A 19972-nucleotide genomic window follows, 5' to 3' on the forward strand; every position below is an offset into this window, starting at 1 on the left:
AAATAAAATTAATATTGAATAATTTTTTACACTTTAGATTTTATTTCTTTGATTCAAACTTTTTTATTTTTTAAATTTTAAATTTTATACTTTAAAAACAATCTTTAGTTTTTTTTTGAAACTAATTTTATAAATTAATCACAAAATTTAATTTTTTTAAAACATTAATTTTTAAAATCTGTTTTTAAAATAATTTTCTTTGGATTTATAAATTTTCTAAAAATTAAATTAGTTGAAAAATATTAACTTTATATAAAAGCTAATGTAAAATTAAAATAAATTTAAATTTAATCAATCTTTTCATATTTAAAAATTTTGGTTTGCCCAAAATTTTTTCTATTTCAACCAATATCCTCATTGGTGTAGTCGGTAACACTCTAGTCTTTCACACTGGTACCTCGGGTTCGATTCCCGAATGGGGAGCTTTTTTTTCCATTTAAATCAGGAAATTCTTCCTGGTGATTAATGTTAAACCAAAAAATTTGTATTCATATGCATTTTAGAATTAAATGAATATTACAGTTATAATTATATCTCAACTAAATAATATATTTATATTTTCCTTTATTTTAAATAATTTATTATTATAGCTCAGGATCGAGGTTTAAAACTAGGATCAATCCTAAATTTTAAAAAAAAATCCGGATCCTTTTTCCTAAAACTCGATCCTAAAAAAAATCCTTCATATAGATCGTGTATTTTTGACTCTTATAAAAAAAAACCTTTAACACATTACTTTAATTGTAATTTTATTAAATAATATTCAGTCTTTTATTTAAATTAAAATTTTTTTTTTTTTTTATTTTTTTTTTATTTTTTTTTTTTTTTTTGTTTTTTTTTTTTTATAAAAATGATGAGGGGGGTTTATAAAAAAAAAAAAAAAAATTTTTAATATTTTTTTAATAAAAATAAATTTTTTAATGATCATAAACTTGGTTGAATGAATTTTTTTATAAAATTACCAAAAAAAAAAAAAAAATAAAAAAAAAATATTTTTTTTTTATTGAATACACAAACTCAAAATTAATCAAATTAATATTTCAACACTTTCCCAAAAAAAAAAAAATTAAAAAAAAAAAATAAAATAAAAAACTTTATATGGAGCGAATAGTGTCGTTTAGAGACTATTTTGTGCTATAATAAATTTTATTCCACTTATTATTAATTTTTCATAAAAAAAAAAATTAAAAAAAAAAAGTATAAAAAATTATATACAGTATATTTAAACCTAAAATTGAAACTATATTTTTATATGGATGAACACCAGTTGCTATTATTTTGAAGGAAAGGTTTTACTAGGATTCTACAGTTGATATCCGGTGGCAGGTGCAGAATGGTGACTACTAAATCTTTTGGTTATCTAAAAATGTTCGATAATTATAATAGTTGCTTGGCCAGAGCAATGTATTAAAACCATCAAATAGTAAATAGAAAACTTCGTTAGTGTAGGTTTGATTGGTGCAGTCTCGGTACACTGTTTTAATCTTTAAATTATCTGATTTTAAAGAGTTGATATCATCTATTAAAATATATTTGCCATTGAACTATTTATTTTCTAACTAATAATTATATTAATACTAAATTATAAAAAATATTAAATAAAATATATTATAAACTTACTTTATAAAAAACCTAAAAAGATATAATACAAGGTGGGTTGTGAGGTGTGATTTTTGGCATCAATTGGGTTATGGTTGAGTGATTTGTTGTTTCGAAATCTAAATATTTAAAATAAATATTAATAAATGGTTTAATATTTAAAATAATTTAAATACATAATATATTTTACCTAAATTTATTTTGAATTTACCAGCACTGTTTGAAATGGATGTTTTTTTGTATTTTAGACCAAGTTGCTTTTTATATGATAATAATTACATTGATTTGTGTTGTGGGGGCCCATTCTCAATCTTTCCCTATTGGATTATGATGATGCACCAGTAGAATCGAATTTTGATTCTGGTGCATAGAACTTTGGGTAGTTAGATGAGGCGATGGGTGTAGTGTGGGCGAATGTTGGGGATGCGGTGTAAATGGTGATCCACTCACCAAGTTCTTCATCAAATTCCTCAATTGATGGCCCTTCAACCATTTCCTCATATGCTTGTGTTGGTGCACCAGTACTATTGTATTTGGACTCTGGTGCATAAAAAGTTGGGTAATCGGATAATATTTTTTTAATTTTGAAAATGATCAAAAACAACAAATTTTTTTTTTTTTTTTTTAAAAAAACGACTTTTTTCATATCTTTTGTGATTTTTACAAAAAAAAATTAAAAAAAAAATAAACTTTATATGAAGTCTTTCAAATAAAATTTTTGTATAAAAAAACGTCTAATTTTTATTTTACCAAATAGAACTGAAAATATTTTTTCTATTATATTATTAAAATACTTTCTTCAATAAATTTATTAATAAATAAATAATTATAAAAATAAAAAATAACAGAATCATTTATTGAAATCGAAAATGAAAATACTATTTATTCATATGAATCATCAGATGATTATAGTCCCACTACCCCCAAAAATTCATCCAGATCAAAGGCACAATCTAAATATACAACAACAAGAAAAGTTGTAAAAAAAACAAAGAAATAATGTATAAATAATGTATAATAATAATTAAAATAAAATTTTTTTTTTTTTTTTTAATTTTTTTTATTAATTTTTTTATTTATTTTTGATCCTTTTTGATCCTTTTTTGATCCAAAATCATTAAAATTTAGGATTTTTTAAATCCTTTATTTCATTTTTCGATCCAAAAAATCCTAACTTCTTCCCGGGAATTTTTTTTTTTGGATCGATCCTTACCCATACTTGAAAGGATGGTCGATCTAATTATGTTTTTAAATGCTATGGGGATTTTCATCTGGGTATATCCAAGTTTTAAGAATCAACCAATAGATTTTACTGTGTAAAAATTTAAGTTTAGGGGGTTAAATCCATTCAAGTATAAAACAATAAAAAAATACTGATGACTTTATATCATAACAAGTAAAGAATTTTTATTTAATATAAAAAGAGTTAAGGTTATATTTTTATATAGTTTTATTTTTTTTTATTATTATTATAATTTATCATTTATTACACAAACATAATAAATAATTAATAGTAATTATATTTTATTTTAAAAAATTTATATAATGTAAATTACCATTATTTTTTAACAGAGGGTTTAAGTATTGATGGTAGAGGAAAATGAATTAAGACAAAAAAAGGTATTTTGATTACATAGATACTGAGTTGGGGCCACTCTACCAAATTTTCAATGTGGTGGTTAATTATGTATGCTGTGTGGTAGATTACATAACTAACCACAAATTTTCAATATGGTGGTTAATTATTTATACTGCCTTAGGGTTTAAATAATTAACCATTCGGCTTTAATATACTAACCTCCCCGTGGTAGAGCTGGAAACACTCTTTACAAAGAGTGGCTAATAGTATAAAAAAATATAAAAAAAGTTGAAAAAGAGATAATTTTTTTTTTTGGAATATAATTATTTTACCTGCAACGATAATTTTCGAATTTTAGTTTTTCGAAAAAAAAAAAAAATTTTATATTTAATCTTTTATTTTTGGGAAAAGTCTTGTGTTTGGAAGATTATAAAAAAAAAAATTTTGGATTTCTAAAAAAAAAAAAACAATGAAATAATCTTTATTTTTAAGAGAAATCAGTTTTTTTTTTTATTTGAATTCAATTTTTTATTTTATTATTTTAAATTTTTAAAAAAATATAAATAGAAGATTTGTTCTGTCTTAAAAAATAATCATACAATCAAACAATCAAATAAATTTGAAAAAATAAATATTAAAATTTAAAATGAAATTCATCCTTGCTTTATTATTTGCCTTTTTAGCTTTTGCTAAAGCCGACTATATTTTCAATTCACTATTAAGTGATAGTTGTTCCTTTAGTGTTGATACTGATCAATGTAAAACTGCCCCATGTTTACCTGGTGCTGTAGTCAAGGTTACCAATGAAGGTTCAACAGGTATTCAATTACATTTGGGTCCAGATTGTTCTTCTTTCCCAGTTACACTTCCAATTGTATGTGATGTTGATGTTAAATTAACAAAAAATCATGTTGATTACCTTTATAAATTTGAATGTAATGAATGGGTTAAAAGACTTAGAAAAAATTCAATCTCCCATATAAAATTAATATGGTAAAAGACTTGAAAATAATTTAAAGTCTTTTACCATATAAAATTAATATGGTAAATGAAAATATTTCTATTTCTCATATTAAATTTTTATATTTTTAAAAAAAATAAAAAGCAAATAATTTAAGATTATTTTTTTTGAAATTAATTTTGGATTATTTTTTTTGAAATAAATTTTAGATTATTTTTTTTGAAATTAATTTTAGATTATTTTTTTGAAATTAAATTTCAGATTATTTAATCTTAATTTTATTTTTAGGCTTGATCAAAAAAAAAATCTTATTTTAATTTTTATACATATTAAATTTATATGGGAAATTTATTTTAATGATTTTGGTCCCAATCTTTAGAAAATATTATATATTATAAATAATTATTTTAATATCTATAAAGAATTAAAATTTTCAGTTTCTCATATAAAATTCTATATGTAAAAAGACTTAAAAAAATTTCAATTTCCAATATAAAATTAATATGGAAAAAACTTTAAATATTTTCATTTCTCAATTTTATATAGTGAAAAATTTTATATTTTTAATTTATTAAATTTGATTTATTAAATTTATTTGTTTATTTAATTTATTTTTTATTTATTTATTTATTTATTTATTTATTTATTTTAAAAAAAATTGTATAATAGTAATAATAGTAATAATAATAAAAAATAACAATAGTAAAGTAATTTAAATTGTTGGTTTTCTCATTTGTACGTTTTTCTTTTTTTTTTATAAATTATATAATATAAAAGACTTAAAAAATTTTCATTTCTCATATTGATTTTGTGTAAAAAACTTAATAAAACTTCAATTACTCATATTAAATTTTTATATGTAAAAAGATTTCCAGTTCTCAATTTTTATATATAAAAATATTTCATTTTATAACATAAACAATTAGAAAATAAATAAACAATTGTAAAATATACAGATAATTAATTTTCAATAATTCGTGTTTTTATTGGTTTTAGTTTTCACAAACAAATAATTGTATATTTATTTGATTATTAGAATTATTTATATTTATTATTTATCTATAACTAAAGTAGCTCCATCTACATTACAAATTGTAAGGTACTAAGATCAAATAATTAAATAAAATAAAATTTATATGAAATGTTTATGTTTTTGTAAAATTCGAAAACTAAAAAGTTTTTATTATTTTTATTTTTTTATTTTTTTTTAAAAATTTATTTTTTTAAAAAATTCTTTTTTGATGAATTAAAATAATTGTTAATTATTATTAATTAATATTGATTATTATTGAGTAATGATCCTTGTTCATTACAAAATGCCCAATTTAGCAAAATAAATAACCATTTTATTTTTTGGAATTCACTTTTAAAAAAAAAAAATTTTGGGACATTTACATTACAAAGGGAATTATTTAGAATATCTTTTTATTTAATTTATAATACAGTGTTTTGAGTGTTGATAGTTTTCTATGTTTTGGTCATCGATTTGATGTAGTTTTTGTTGTTTTATTAAAGACAGTTCTTGCTCAGTCTTAAGATTTGGGTTGTTGATTATACAAAATAATATTTCATTTAGTGAATCGTCTATTCCAGTATTATCTAAAGAAGAAACCTCAAAAAACAATTCTGCATTAATTTGTTTGGCTAATTCTTTACCCTGTTCCATACTAACACATTTTTCTATATTTTGGTTTCTTAAATCTAATTTTGTGCCAATTAAAACAAGAATTGGTTGAAATAAATTGTTACTGTGAAGTGTTGTTGTTATATATTGATTGTATTCTTTGACCCATATTTTTGAAATATTTTCGAATGATTCTTTGTTGGTAATGTCATAAGTGAATATTATTACATTGGCACCACGATAAAATGTGCTGATTAGTCTTCTATTTTCGCAACCTCTGGATTGGTCCCATAGCTGAATTTTAACTAACTTGTCATTAACCATCTTTTTAATAATTTTAAAGTCTATTCCAATTGTTGAGACGTTATGATGAACTTGAAAATCTTCATTCATGAATCTTTTTACTATTGATGTTTTCCCCACTTTAAAATCACCATTAAATAGTATTTTGATATTATAAAGTGGTTCTTTATTTAAATTATTATGGTTATAATAATTATTAGTATTATTTGTATTACATATAGCAGTTGTCATTATTTAAATATTTTATTTAATAAATAAATCACCTTTTTTATTTTTTTATTTTATATTTTAATTTTTTTAATTTTTTAATTTTTTTGTTTTTATTTGAAATTGAATAAAAATCAAAATTTAAATTTAAGTAAATTTTCTTTTTTTTTTTTTTTTTTTTTTTAAAAAAAATTTTCAAATAATATATTATATAATTTTTTTTTTTTTTTTTTTGAATTAGATTGTATATATTTAAATAATTTAGTTCCGTATTAACAATAAATAATATTATTTTTAAAATAGTTTAAAATATATAAAGAAACAAAGGATTTCTACTTTTGGTCAAGAGATCTTTTTTAAAATTGTATTATAATGTTTTTAATCTTTCAATTTTTTATTTTTAATTTGTTTATTTTTATTTTTTTATTTATTTTTTATTTATTTTTTAATTTATTTTTATTTTTATTATTTGTTTGGTATTACGTAATTGTTTTGTACTATGTTATATTCATTAGTTTGTAAAGAAAAATACCAGGTGTTAAACTACCCCAAGTTTCCATCAAAGTAAACTGAAAATAACTTTTCATTGCACAACCACAATTTTTTAAAAAAAAATCTAAAGATTATTTGAACTAACCATTACCAAAAATCTTCTATTTACTTATATCCCAATAAACACTGATTATGGAACCAAATTGATTCTAAATATATTTTCGAATGGTAAATCCATAATGAAATCATCAAATTAAATTTAAAAAAAAATAAATTAAAAAAAGTTTTTTATTGATTTTTCGAAAAAAAAAAAAAAAAAAAAAAATCTTCCCATTTTAAATTTAATTAAATTATTCAAATATCTATATAAAAAATGAATTTTATATAAATTGTAGAAATAAAATTGAAAAAAAAAAAATTAGAAAAACTATAAATTAAAAAACAAAATTATAAAAATAATAAAATACAATATATAATATATAATGACAAAATTAAAAGTTGGAGATAAAGCACCAGAGTTTACATGTAAAGATAAAGATGGTAAAGATGTTAGTTTAAGCCAATTCTCAGGAATCGTTGTATTGTACTTTTATCCAAAGGATGATAGTTCGGTCTGTACTAAACAAGCATGTGAATTTAGAGACAAATATCAAAAGTTTATTGAGGCTGGTGCAAATGTTATTGGTGTTAGTCAAGATAGCTCTGCTAGCCATTCTCAGTTTACATCCAAATATAGCTTACCATTTACATTATTAACCGATAAAGATGGTCAATTGGCAAAAGAATATGGTGTAGAAAAAACAGCTTTGTTTTTACCAGGTAGAACAACATATATTATAGATAAGAATCATAATATTGCACATATTCACTCTAGTTTATTAAATGCATCCTCCCACATCGAGGAATCTTTAAAAATTATTGAAAAATTAAAAAACCAATAAAAAAAAAATAAAAAAAATAAACAAATTATTTGTAAATTTACTTTTTTATTTATTTAAATTTTCTATACTGTTACTGATAATATAGTTACTATCACTACAGTTATCAATGTCGAAATTATCTATATTGCCATCATCTATGCTGTCATTATTATTATTATTATTGTTGTTGTTGTTGTTGTTGTTGTTATTATCATTATTGTCAATATCATTATTGTAATATTGTTCTAGATCTATAGGTTTGAAATTATATGCTATTATAATAAAAACAAAAAGAAATAAAAACATTATTGAACCAAAAAGGAAACATAGTTGATACTCTGGTAAATGAATTAATCCAATGATAAAAGCATCTATTAAATTTCCAATTGCTATAGTCATTAGCCAACCTGCCACTATGATTGCTTTCATTGATTTAGGTGAGTTTGAATAGGCAAACTCGATACCAGTAATGAGAATTAACACTTCTGCAGCGGTTAAAAGAATGTATTGAGGTATTTGAAGGGATATATGAACTGTATTAGGTTCATGACGATCCATTATCATTTGAATTGCACCTGCTAAAAAGAATGACAAAACAGATAGTATAATACCAGTTCCAATTTTTCGAAGAGGTGTATAATTGAAACTTGTTTTCTGCAAAGGACGGTATATTCCATATTCAAAGAGTGGAACAAACATTAATACTAACAGTGGGTTCATTGCACCAATGATTTCAGAGTCTATTGTAATTGATCCAATCTTTCTATCCATTGAATTTGCCTGTACGACCCATCTTGTACTAATTTGATCAAAGAGAGCAAAAAAAAAGGTTAATGGTACAAAAATAACTATAACTCTAAGGGACATTTTAATCTCCATTATTGTCTTCATGCTGTATTTGATTTTAGCTCTGTCTATCCAACTGTCTTGATATTCGCAATCGTTGTAAGTGTTTCTTTCGGTTACTTTCTTTTTGAATGTTTCTTTTATCCCACAAACAATAGCACCCAATACTTCTGATATAATATTTCCCTGGGGTGCTCTTTTAACATACTTTTTATGGCCTGAGAAAAAGATGACAACTGAAATCGCCAATATTGTTGCAGGTATAGAAAATGCACACCAATAACCAACATTTGTTCTGAGTATTGGAGATAGAAATGATGAAATGAATCCCCCTAAATTACCACACCAATATATTATTTGAAATAAATTTGTCAATAGTTTCTTTTGGTGGGGTCCAAATTGGTCACCACAAAATGTAGAGACGACAGGTTTCATTCCACCTGTACCTATAGCAATGAGAGATAATGCGAATATAATACCATATGGTTTTCTATCACTAGGGTCATCACCAACCACCCCAGGTATTGAAGTAATTGCCAATATTGCCCCACCAATGCTATAAAGTATACTAAAATATAAAATAGTTTTAAACTTTCCCAATTTACCATCTGCACAATATGCACCTAACAAAGTACTAATATTAAAAAATAAAAAATTAAAATATAAATAAACTATTAATTTTTATAATTGTTAATTCTACCATTATTTTAAAAAAATTATACTTACAAAAAATAAGCACATGAATTCAGACTGTGGCCAATAGCCGATGCTCTACTATTCGAATAGCCCATAAAGTTGATTAAATAGTTGACAAGTATCCCACGCATGCTATAATATGAGTACCTTTCACAGATTTCGCTCACCAAAATATATTTTATTGCTGGGGGAAAATGGGTCTCGTCACCACCATAGACATACCCATCATACTCTTTTTTTTCTATACAACTTTCACATTCATTCCCAGCAGAAGCTCCATTTAAGTTTGGCGATTCCCTTTCCTTTAACTCCATTTCATTTGACTCCTCTAACACTTTTAATAATTTGTATATTTTTAATAAAGAGTTTTAATATAATAAATGAATAACTTGAAAAAAAAAAAAAAAAATAAAAAAAAAAAATAAAAAAATAAATAAATATAATTACCACTATAGTGTGTGTTTTTATATTTTTTTTTGCCATTTTGGTAGTTGAGTATATTTTTAATATTCATTTTTTTTTCATTTTTATTTCTATTTTTAAATGGTATATTATTTTCTTATTTTATCAACTATTATTATATTTTTAAAATGTTAATCAAAACAAATTGGTATTATATAAATTAAAAAAAAATATTTCTAAAAAATTAATTTTTTATTAAAAAAAAAAAGATTTTTTTAAAATAATTTTTCAATTAATTTGTAAAAAAACCATTTATGATAATATAAATTAATGAAAACTCTTTTAATTATATTTTTAGTATTAATATTTTGTAATAATCAAAATTTTTATATAAATGGGCAAGTAATAATTGGGGGTTTAATATCATCTGACTTTTATTGTATGTCAGGTCTGGTCAACAATATTATACCAAAAGAAAATGTACCAGGAGATGCACATGGTTTATATGATTTCTGTTCCACTCAAGGTGTAAGATGCAGTTCAAATACAATAGATCAAATATTTTTAACACAGACGTCACTTAATCTAGTGTCCTCTTCGATGATATCATGCTTTCAATCATTATCTGTTCTATCACTAAATAATATTGTGACACCTTTTCCAGATTTAATAACAAAAAGTTATAATAGTTTGTTGCAAACAATGTACTTCACAACAACCAACTCAAGAACACCACTAACATCACCTGTAAAAATAAAAAATGTAGATTTAACAGTTATAGAAGAAGGAAACTCAGTTATAAAATTCTCAAATCTTATAGATGTAACTAGTTTGTATGTTTTATTAATTATTTATATTTTCATATTTCTAGAAACTATACTAATATACTCGTTTTCTTATAAAAAGTAAATATTCGATTGAAACACCATTTTCACTTTTGAAACCATTTGGGTTATCATTTGAAAATGATTTAGATGCATATTGGATAGCGGAAAAAATTGATATTGCCTCAAATAATTTTCCAAGCTTTAGTAAGGTCAAATCTACATACATCTGTTTAAATATTGTAAGTATCATTCTTTACAATAAAAAATCAATCAATTTAAATACTAATAATCAAAGATTAATATTAGATGCCAAAAAATGACAAAGTTTCAATTAATCAAAATATTGCCACTATTAAAAACACCATAACATTTAAATTAAATTGTATAGAACCTTATACAAACATATTCGATTTCCCATCAAATCTTGGTAATTTGAACTCTGATGATTCAAGCTCAATGTAAGTATAAACAACACTATAAAAGTTATCAAAACTATACTAAAATTTTCTTTAGATATTTTAATTGTCCATTTATCTCGCCCACATCCATTATAGATTTAAGTAATTTAGGATCAACTAATACACTATCAATTATAACACCAGATAGAAAATTTCATTTGAATGGCGAACTCCCATTAATCCTTGGTAATAAATTAAAAACCCTAATTCTAAATGGATCATATTTGAAACAGATTAATTATAGAATTTTCGACTCACTTACAAGTCTTTATTTAACTAACAATACCATCTCTGGGACTCTTCCTCCATTAAACCCAGACACATCATTATTATATATTGATTTAAACAATAACGAAATAACTGGAAATATAGATAGAAGTTACTGTAATTTAAAAAAACTTGTTTTAACAAACAATAAGATAAGTGGGGAAATTCCAACGTAAGAATCATATATAGTCATAATGACATTATTTTAAAAAAATCTCGACTACTAATTTAAATTTTATTAATATAGATGTTTTACATGCTTTTTTAATATACTTAAAAATGATTTTAATGGAAATTATTTTTCAAATTATGACCCTTTACCATGCAGTAAGTACCATTTCTTTAAAAAAAAATTTTTAATAAAATCCTAACACTATTGTTTTTCACCAAAGCCACAACCATTCCATATAACATGACCTATAAAGTTGAAGCAGATGTTTATACTTTTATCATCGATGGATATGACTTAGGGGGAGACAATTTAAACAGTTTTGTTACATTTTCGGGTGAAAATATGGAGTTAATTTCAATGGCTGTATTAAAACCAAACTCTCAAATATCTTTAAAAGCATCACTCACAGATTCAAATAAATTCGCACCCCAAATCATTTCAATAACCTATTCAGTTTATTTAAATTCATTAACATTCAAACTACCTTTAAACCCATCCCCACCAAGACCCAATACTGTTTTATGGTTTGGAAAAGATGTAACAATTATTGGTTCATACTTTACATATGATAAAACCACTGTTTCTATCATGATTGGGAAAGAGCCATGTATAGTTAGTTCTACAACATTTGACAAAATAACATGCTCCGTTTCAATTGTCGATACCAAACATTCAAATATTAAAACATTCATTAATGTTGGCAGCTACTCTACCCAAATCTCATTAAACCCAGAACAAGAAAATATAATTATTCTTTGTGCATACCCATGTATGGATAATGCATATTGTAACACCGAAATTGGCCAATGTATTTGCGATGAAGGATTCCAAGGAAACGATTGCCAAACCCCATACTTAGAATGTCAATTAGCAATCGATAACAATCAAATATGCGGAAATAGAGGTAAATGCAATAACCAAACAGGTATTTGTGTTTGTGATGATGTTTTAAACCCCTCACCATCTTGTAGCTCCTGTCCCGATCCTTTATGTGGTGGAAATGGTAAATGTAACTATTCGACAGCAACTTGTGAATGTAAAAAAGGTTTTTATGGATATCAAGGACCCAACTGTGCTGTACCATCAATCTATGTAGCATCAGTAGACCCCAGTTCCGAGGATGGTGGTAATGCATTGTTCAGTGGTTGGTTTGGATTAAAATCTGAGAGTACTCAAACCAAAGTATTTATAGGGGGAAAAGAATGTACACCAATCTCACTAATTAATGAAACTACAATTATTTGCACAGCTCAAGCTGGAACTGGTTTGCAATCGGTTAATATTACCAACCCATCTATCTACTGGTTCAATCCATCAATATATAAATATCAACCTTCATCAACTAAATGTTTGAATGATTGCAACGAAAAAAACAAAGGTGGTGTATGTAACAAAATGACAGGGTATTGCCTATGTAATGAAAATTTTGATGGTGCAGATTGTTCTAAAATAAATAATAATAATCAACCCCCAACCAACACAACAGTAGATGACGATACAGGTTTAATTAATTTAAATAATCAAAAAACAAAATATAATATATCAATTATATCTCTAATTGAAGTTGGTATAGGTGGAAATATTGTATCTTCGATTGATTTAAAAAATAAATGGTCCAACATTACAACCACAAGAACTCCAGATGGTAATTTACTATATAACTTCACCCAATCAATTCAGTCCAATCAATCAACAATAATATACTTGGTTGAAGAAGTAGAAAAGAGTAAAATATTTACATTTGCAGGAATTGACTTTAAAGTTTCATCAGGCTCAATTAAAATAACAGTATTAATTTCAAACTACCAATTTACAAGTAACTTAAATACATTAAAACTATTATTAGAATCATCAGTAGAAAATATTGACAACCCAGATAATGAATGTAATGATAAAACTATCGATATCAACTCTGCAAATAACGAAAATGGATCTTCATCAAACCTAAACTACATTACAATCAAAAAAGATGCTAAAATTCTAACTGGTAGATTCCTTGATCGTGCTGAGGCCGACGATCGTTCAACTTTTATAACTAGTGAAATTGCCAATAAAACTGATCAATCTTTAACTATTGCAATTAACCTACCACATTGTGTGAAATATTGTAAATTAGATCCTGACTTTTCAGTTCTTGTATCAAATGAATTTAGAGATGAATGCCCATCGTCAAAAAAATGGCTAATACCAGTCGCTGTAGCTGTACCAGTCGTTGGTGTATCCCTAATAGTTATTGCAGTCATCATACTTTATCGTAATCGTTTAAGTAGACTAAATTTAGCAATCAAATTAAAAAATCTTGGAAAAAAATAAAAATAATAAAAATAATAAAAGTAATAAAAATAATCAAAACATTGGGTAAAAAAATAAATAAAAAAATAAAAATTTTGTCACATAGTTGTTTGGTACATAATCATTTATTTTTAGTTTGGTGATCATTATTACGATAGTGTGTGTTGCAAAAAAAACACCATAATATCTGAAAAAAAAAATCTTTTTAGAAATTTGGATGAAAAAATTAATTATAAAAAAATTATAAAAAAAATTTTTAAAAAATTGAAAAAATTTATAAAAAAAAAAACAAAAAAAAAGTTTTTTATTGTTATTTTTTTTATATCCAAATTATAAAAAGATAAAGAAAATGAATACTCCAACAAAATTAAGAAAGTAAGTAATAAAAATAATATTGTTTTAACACTTTTAAAATAATCCAATTATTTATTGATTTTTCGATTTTTTTTTTTTTTTTTTTTTTTTTTTTTTTATGTTTCGAATTTTATTTTTATTTTTTTCAAAAATGTGATCTTCTTTTTATTTTAATAATAGAGCTAATGGTTCACTTGCTTTCCCAGAAGGATTTAAACAAATTAAAAGAAGTGTACAAAGTAAACTTAACCCAAATTTAGAAACATGTTTATTTTCATTCAAAGGTAAAGAGTACAATGCTGAATCATATAGCGGTATTGTATTAAGAGAAATGGGTTGGAAAGATTTCGATAAAGAAGATAAAGAAAGAATCAGTCTCTATTGGGTTGATCAAGTAATCCATGGTGTAAATGGTGTCCTCTGGTCCCCAGGTGGTTTTGAAGATGACAGCTCTTATTTTGGTTATTCATTAAATTTATTTAAACCAACTTTCTCACCACCACACTCTATGGTTTTAAGTAATGGTGATGTTAAAGTAACGTATGTATTTTATTTTTTTTTTTTTTATATTATTTTAAAATATACAGTTTAAACAGTATATCATCATCATCATTGTTTTATTATGGTTGTATTATTATTTATATTAATTTTTTATTTTATTATATATCAATGAAGCTATTGGTACAGTGATTTAAAAAATAAAAATGTTAAATACCTTCAAGTTATTTTTGATACCAATGGTGACATCAAATCAAGAGATATTCTTTCAACCAGCAAATCTCAATTTTATAAAGGTTTAGCAACCAGTGTATTTGGTAGTGTTGCTTTAGCAGTTGGTATTTACTGTAAGTAATTTCACAAATTTTAAACTCAATTTTTAAAATTACCACCACTAACCTTTTTTTTTCTTTTTTTATAATTTGCAGTAATAAAATCAAAACATTTATTAGTTTTGAAGAAATAAATTATAATAACAATCAATACATCAGCAAAATAGAACCTTTATTAATTTATGTAGAATAAATAAAATATAATAATATATAAAATAAAATAAAATAAATAAAATAAAATAAAATGTAGATTATAAATAAAAAAAAACAAAAAAAAAAACCGATGCCATTTTTTTTTGGAACAAGAAATTCGAAAAAAAAAATTTGTTTAACTCCGATTTTAATTAAATTTTTAATTAAAATTAAATCAATATAAAAATAAATTATCTATCTATCAATTTACAATGAAATTTCATTAATCCATTTTTGTATTTATCTTTTTTTTTATCTTTAACACAACACACTTTTTATTTTTTTATTTTTTTTTTTTTGAATAATATATTGTTTTATATGGATATAATTGTATCAAATTTGGAAAAATAAAGGAATTAAAGTAAAACCCATTGTTTTTTATTTTTAAGTATAATTTAAATTTAAAAATAAGTATTGTTTAAATTATTCAAAATAAAAAGCCCAAAAAAGCCACAAATACGCCCAAACCGCTCAAATTGAAAAAAAAAAAATAAAAAAAAAAAATAAAAAAAAAAAAAATTATTTTTTTTTAATATATTTATATTTAATTCCAATACAAAACACACAAATAAAACTGTATAAATAAATAATTATTTTATATTTATAATTAATTCCTATAATATTGTTGTGTGTTTAAATTATATATTTAATTATATAAATTTGTATTTTAACACACCCAAACACCACCCAAACACACTCTCAACAAAAATAAATTAAATTTTATTTTATTTATTATAATTTTAAAATAATAAAACAACTTAACTCCCACACATTTTTTACATAAATAATAAATTTATTATTATTTTTTTTTTAATAAAAAAGAAAAAAAAATAAAAAATAAAAAAAAATCTTAATCATATTTCTCTTTATTTTGTATATAATAAAACTTCACATCCATATAATATTAATAATACAGTATAACAATAGAATAATAAATAAATAAAATTTTAAAACCTTAGATATTTAGCTTTTAATAAAAATATTGATATAATGGAAGAGAATGAAAATGAAAAGTTGAAAGAAGATAACGATAGTCATAATACTGGTAATGGTAATAGTGGGAATGTAAATAATAATAATAATAGTAATAATGACAATAATTTAGTAGCCCCAACTCCACCAGTAGCGGTAAAAGCAGCCATTAGAGTAGTATGTAGGGTAAGACCATTAACAGAATTAGAAATCAGTAGAAACGAAAGATCAATTGTATTTTTTCATAATAGTAATTCAATATCAATTAGAGCCAATGGTCAACCATTTACATTTGACCGTATTTTCAACTGTGAAAGCACCCAACTCCAAGTATTTCAAGATGTTGCTGAACCAATTATAAATGATTTTTTAAATGGTTATCATGGTACAATCATGGCATATGGTCAAACTGCAAGTGGTATGTAATAAAGTAATATAGTTCTAAAATAATTACTGAATTTATTCTAACAAACCATATTTTTAATAGGCAAAACATTTACAATGGTTGGCGACCCAGCTCCAAGCTTACATGGTATAATTCCAAGAGTTATTGAGAAAATCTTTGAAGGGATCAAGAGTTTGAGGGGATTAGATACAACATTATCAATAGCATTTTGTTTGAAGATTTCTGCATTGGAGCTGTATAACGAAAAGCTCTATGACCTGTATGATGGAGAAAGAAATAATTTATCTATAAGAGAGCATAAACAAAATGGTATCTATGTCGAAGGTATTACTGAAAAAGTTATTACCTCAGTGGAGGAAGCTTATGATTTCCTTAATGCCTCAAATAGAAATAGAGCCATCGCAGCAACAAGTAAGTTTTATTTAAATATAAAAAGTAGTATAATAAGTAAAATATTAATACCTTTTTTTTTTAGAAATGAGCGCCGCAAGTTCAAGAAGTCATTCAGTATTAATGATTGAACTATCTCAACAAAATTTATCTGCGGAATCCTCAAAGATATCAAAATTATTTTTAGTCGATTTGGCTGGTAGTGAAAGAGCACACAAAACAGGCGCAGAGGGTGACAGAATGCAAGAGGCAAAGAATATAAATTTATCGTTATCAGCATTAGGCAAAGTTATCAATGCATTAACCACAGGTGCACCGTATATTCCATATAGAGACAGTAAATTAACAAGAGTTTTACAAGATTCACTTGGTGGTAATTCAAAAACATCTCTTATTATCAATTGTTCACCAAGTCGTAACAATGAACATGAAACTATTTCAACACTCCAATTTGGTACTCGTGCTAAAAGTATTGAAAATGTCGCCAAAGTTAACAAAAAAATTACCTACCGTGAATTGGAAGAGTATATTATCAAACTATCCAAAGAATTGGAAAGACTTCGTAAAGAATCAAATGAAAAGGATGCAACAATTATCACAAAAGATCAAGAAATTGAAGGTCTCAAAAAAGAACTACAAGAGAAATCATCAAGCAATCTTGATGATTTATATTTTAGCAAAATTCAACTTGACCAAGCAAAAATATTTGATGATAATATCGAAGAATTCAAAGTTGATGAAAATAATGCAAATAATAATAACAATAATAGTAATAAAAATAATAATAATATCAATATTGAAGATCTTGATGAAAACCCAAATAATTCAAGTCATGACTCAATAAAGATTACAGATTTAGACGACCCCATAGATAATGGTCCAGATGAATATATTCATGATATTATAGTTAACGGTAGTATTCATCACGACAGCGATAAAAGTTCTGATGATGAATCTGGAAATGAAAATAATAGCTCACTAAATAGATTTAAAATTCAGCCACTATTTAATGAATCCGAAATTGATCAATTTAATAATAGTCATAGTAGTATAAATAACTTTTATTCGAGCAATAACAACAATAGCGTAAATAGTAGCATTCATTTAAATTTAAAAGTTTCAACCTCCTATATCACAACCTCACCCAATATCTCCCCAAGAACCTTTGACAATAATTATAAAAGTGATAAGAATAATATCGATGAAAGCTCAAATAACAACAATACAGCTTCACCAACCCTCAGCTTCTTTAGTGATCAATTTTTATCACTTTCAAGTAGTGTCGATGGAGGAAAAATATTAGATAGCGAAAAGGAACCAGTAGAGCAAGAAATAAGTGAAAATAGCAATGGTCATAATTATAATAATGATAGCAATAAAATAGAAGATTTACCAAATAATATTGTAGGTGAAGATCTAAACCAAGTTGTACAAAACCAAGAACAAATTCAAATTGAACAAGTTCTTCAAGAACATCAAGAAAATGATGATGAAATATCCATTTCCTCAGTGGTTACATCTAAATCATTATCAACCGTTGGCTTTACATTTATTGAAGATGATGAATCTCAATCTACAACTTCAAATAAAAATAAAGAAATTGATCAGCTTGATGCAAATGATTTTGAAAATGATAGTGAACCTCAAAAAGATGAAAATGAAAATACTGGCAATAATGGAAACATTGGCGAATTTAATAAATCCTCCATTGAACATGATGATGATCCCCAGTCTCCAAATGAAGATATAGAAATTGATCAGTTTGGTGCAAATGATTTTGAAAATGATAGTAAACCTCAAAAAGAGCAAGAACAAAAAGATGAAAATGAAAATTCTGATAATAATGAAAACATTGGCGATAATGATGATTTTGGCTTCTCTAAAATTGAAAAGGATGATGAAGATAATCCAAACTCAAACGATTCAAATAGCAACATTATAAATAGTAATGATAATGGTTTTATTCAAGATAATAACAATAGTGATCCAGTTATACAATCATCAATCGCAACTACATCCATAAACCCTTCAAATGAAAATATCAATACAATATTAATATCATCTGAAAACCAAGAAGAACCACTACCACAACAACAACAACAATTTTTAGAATCGAACCAGAGAAAACGTATTCCAAAATCATTTTATATGCTTTTCTCCTTATTATTATTACTAGTCTCATTAGTTTACTTTATCAACACACCATCATATCAAGATAGATTAATTCAACGTAGAACCTACTTAGATACACTTGGAATTTATTCAGATTTCCCAACATTTGAAAAACTAGGCATTCACAAAAAATACTCTATGAAGTTCTTTAATGATCTTTATGGTTACAATAGTCAAGAATACCAAAAGGAAGCAAGCGATATTAATACATCATATAACCATCTAGTAGAAATGAGTAACTATTTATTATAGCTATATTTTAATTTTTCCAAATATGTTTACTTACCTTTTTTTTTATCAGGTTTATTTGAGAATACAATGTCATATCTATTGCATTCAACAGGCTTTAGACTCAATGATGACCTTTCCTTTTTAAATAGAAAATTAGAGTACAAGAGCTTAGTTTATAAATTTACAAAATCACCCTCAACAAATAATCACGAGCAGCAATACCAACAACAACTTGAACAATACCAACAAGAAATAAATAATAACAATTTAATTAAAATTAAAGATGAAGAAATTTTAAAAAAAAATAATGAATTAAAAAACAAGGATGAAAAAATTCAAATGTTAGAGAAAAAAAACAATGAAATTATGGAAAAATTAAAAGAGTTAGAAACCATTATCACTAAGAAGGGTGAAGATCAAGATTATCAAAAAACCTTAATTGAGAAGGTCACTCAATTAGAATCAGAGAAAAAGAAATTTGTTTCACTTGTTAGCACTCTAGAATCTGATAAAAAGACCTCAGACACCAAAATCAATCAAATGAACGATGAAATCTTAACACTAAAATCAGAATCACAAAAATACCAAATTGTAGCCCAACCACCATTATTAAAAATCATTTGGGAATATATCAATCCAAAAAATATATTAGATTTCCTTTTATCTTTTTTTTAATTAAAAAATATTAATACAAATAATAATATAATATATAATAATATAATAATAAAACAATATAATATAACAATATAATAAAACAATATACAACAAAACAATATAATA

General features: G+C 24.1%; 7 protein-coding genes across 7 annotated transcripts; 4 read left to right on the forward strand and 3 right to left on the reverse strand.

The window, feature by feature from the left end:
- Nucleotides 1–1924: 1924 nt before the first annotated feature.
- Nucleotides 1925–2092, reverse strand: DICPUDRAFT_146801 (uncharacterized protein; the record flags this gene model as incomplete). The annotated part of the gene is made up of 1 exon (XM_003283170.1): nt 1925–2092. One exon carries the CDS (start codon nt 2090–2092, stop codon nt 1925–1927), a length of 168 nt encoding a protein of 55 aa, XP_003283218.1.
- A 1732-nt stretch (nt 2093–3824) lies between these two features.
- On the forward strand, nt 3825–5259 carry DICPUDRAFT_146802 (uncharacterized protein; the record flags this gene model as incomplete). Its single annotated transcript, XM_003283119.1, has 2 exons — nt 3825–4171; nt 5214–5259. The coding sequence occupies 2 exons, from the start codon at nt 3825–3827 to the stop codon at nt 5257–5259; spliced, it is 393 nt and encodes a 130-aa protein (XP_003283167.1).
- A 309-nt stretch (nt 5260–5568) lies between these two features.
- DICPUDRAFT_74151 (uncharacterized protein) lies at nt 5569–6297 on the reverse strand (the record flags this gene model as incomplete). The annotated part of the gene is made up of 1 exon (XM_003283171.1): nt 5569–6297. The coding sequence occupies one exon, from the start codon at nt 6295–6297 to the stop codon at nt 5569–5571; it is 729 nt and encodes a 242-aa protein (XP_003283219.1).
- A 950-nt stretch (nt 6298–7247) lies between these two features.
- DICPUDRAFT_25457 (uncharacterized protein) lies at nt 7248–7706 on the forward strand (the record flags this gene model as incomplete). Its single annotated transcript, XM_003283120.1, has 1 exon — nt 7248–7706. One exon carries the CDS (start codon nt 7248–7250, stop codon nt 7704–7706), a length of 459 nt encoding a protein of 152 aa, XP_003283168.1.
- Nucleotides 7707–7751: 45 nt separating this feature from the next.
- On the reverse strand, nt 7752–9786 carry DICPUDRAFT_52087 (uncharacterized protein; the record flags this gene model as incomplete). The annotated part of the gene is made up of 2 exons (XM_003283172.1): nt 9258–9786; nt 7752–9165 (listed from the first exon to the last, which is right to left on the reverse strand). Exons 1-2 carry the CDS (start codon nt 9539–9541, stop codon nt 7752–7754), a joined length of 1698 nt encoding a protein of 565 aa, XP_003283220.1. The 5' UTR covers nt 9542–9786.
- Nucleotides 9787–10898: 1112 nt separating this feature from the next.
- Nucleotides 10899–13666, forward strand: DICPUDRAFT_25438 (uncharacterized protein; the record flags this gene model as incomplete). Its single annotated transcript, XM_003283121.1, has 3 exons — nt 10899–11353; nt 11429–11508; nt 11574–13666. The coding sequence occupies 3 exons, from the start codon at nt 10899–10901 to the stop codon at nt 13664–13666; spliced, it is 2628 nt and encodes an 875-aa protein (XP_003283169.1).
- A 328-nt stretch (nt 13667–13994) lies between these two features.
- DICPUDRAFT_146808 (uncharacterized protein) lies at nt 13995–19867 on the forward strand (the record flags this gene model as incomplete). Its single annotated transcript, XM_003283122.1, has 7 exons — nt 13995–14020; nt 14180–14539; nt 14675–14848; nt 15981–16411; nt 16481–16810; nt 16875–19196; nt 19263–19867. The coding sequence occupies 7 exons, from the start codon at nt 13995–13997 to the stop codon at nt 19865–19867; spliced, it is 4248 nt and encodes a 1415-aa protein (XP_003283170.1).
- Nucleotides 19868–19972: the final 105 nt, after the last annotated feature.

This window comes from Dictyostelium purpureum (genome assembly GCF_000190715.1).
Source record: "Dictyostelium purpureum unplaced genomic scaffold DICPUscaffold_4, whole genome shotgun sequence".
Classification (NCBI taxonomy): Eukaryota; Evosea; class Eumycetozoa; order Dictyosteliales; family Dictyosteliaceae; genus Dictyostelium; species Dictyostelium purpureum.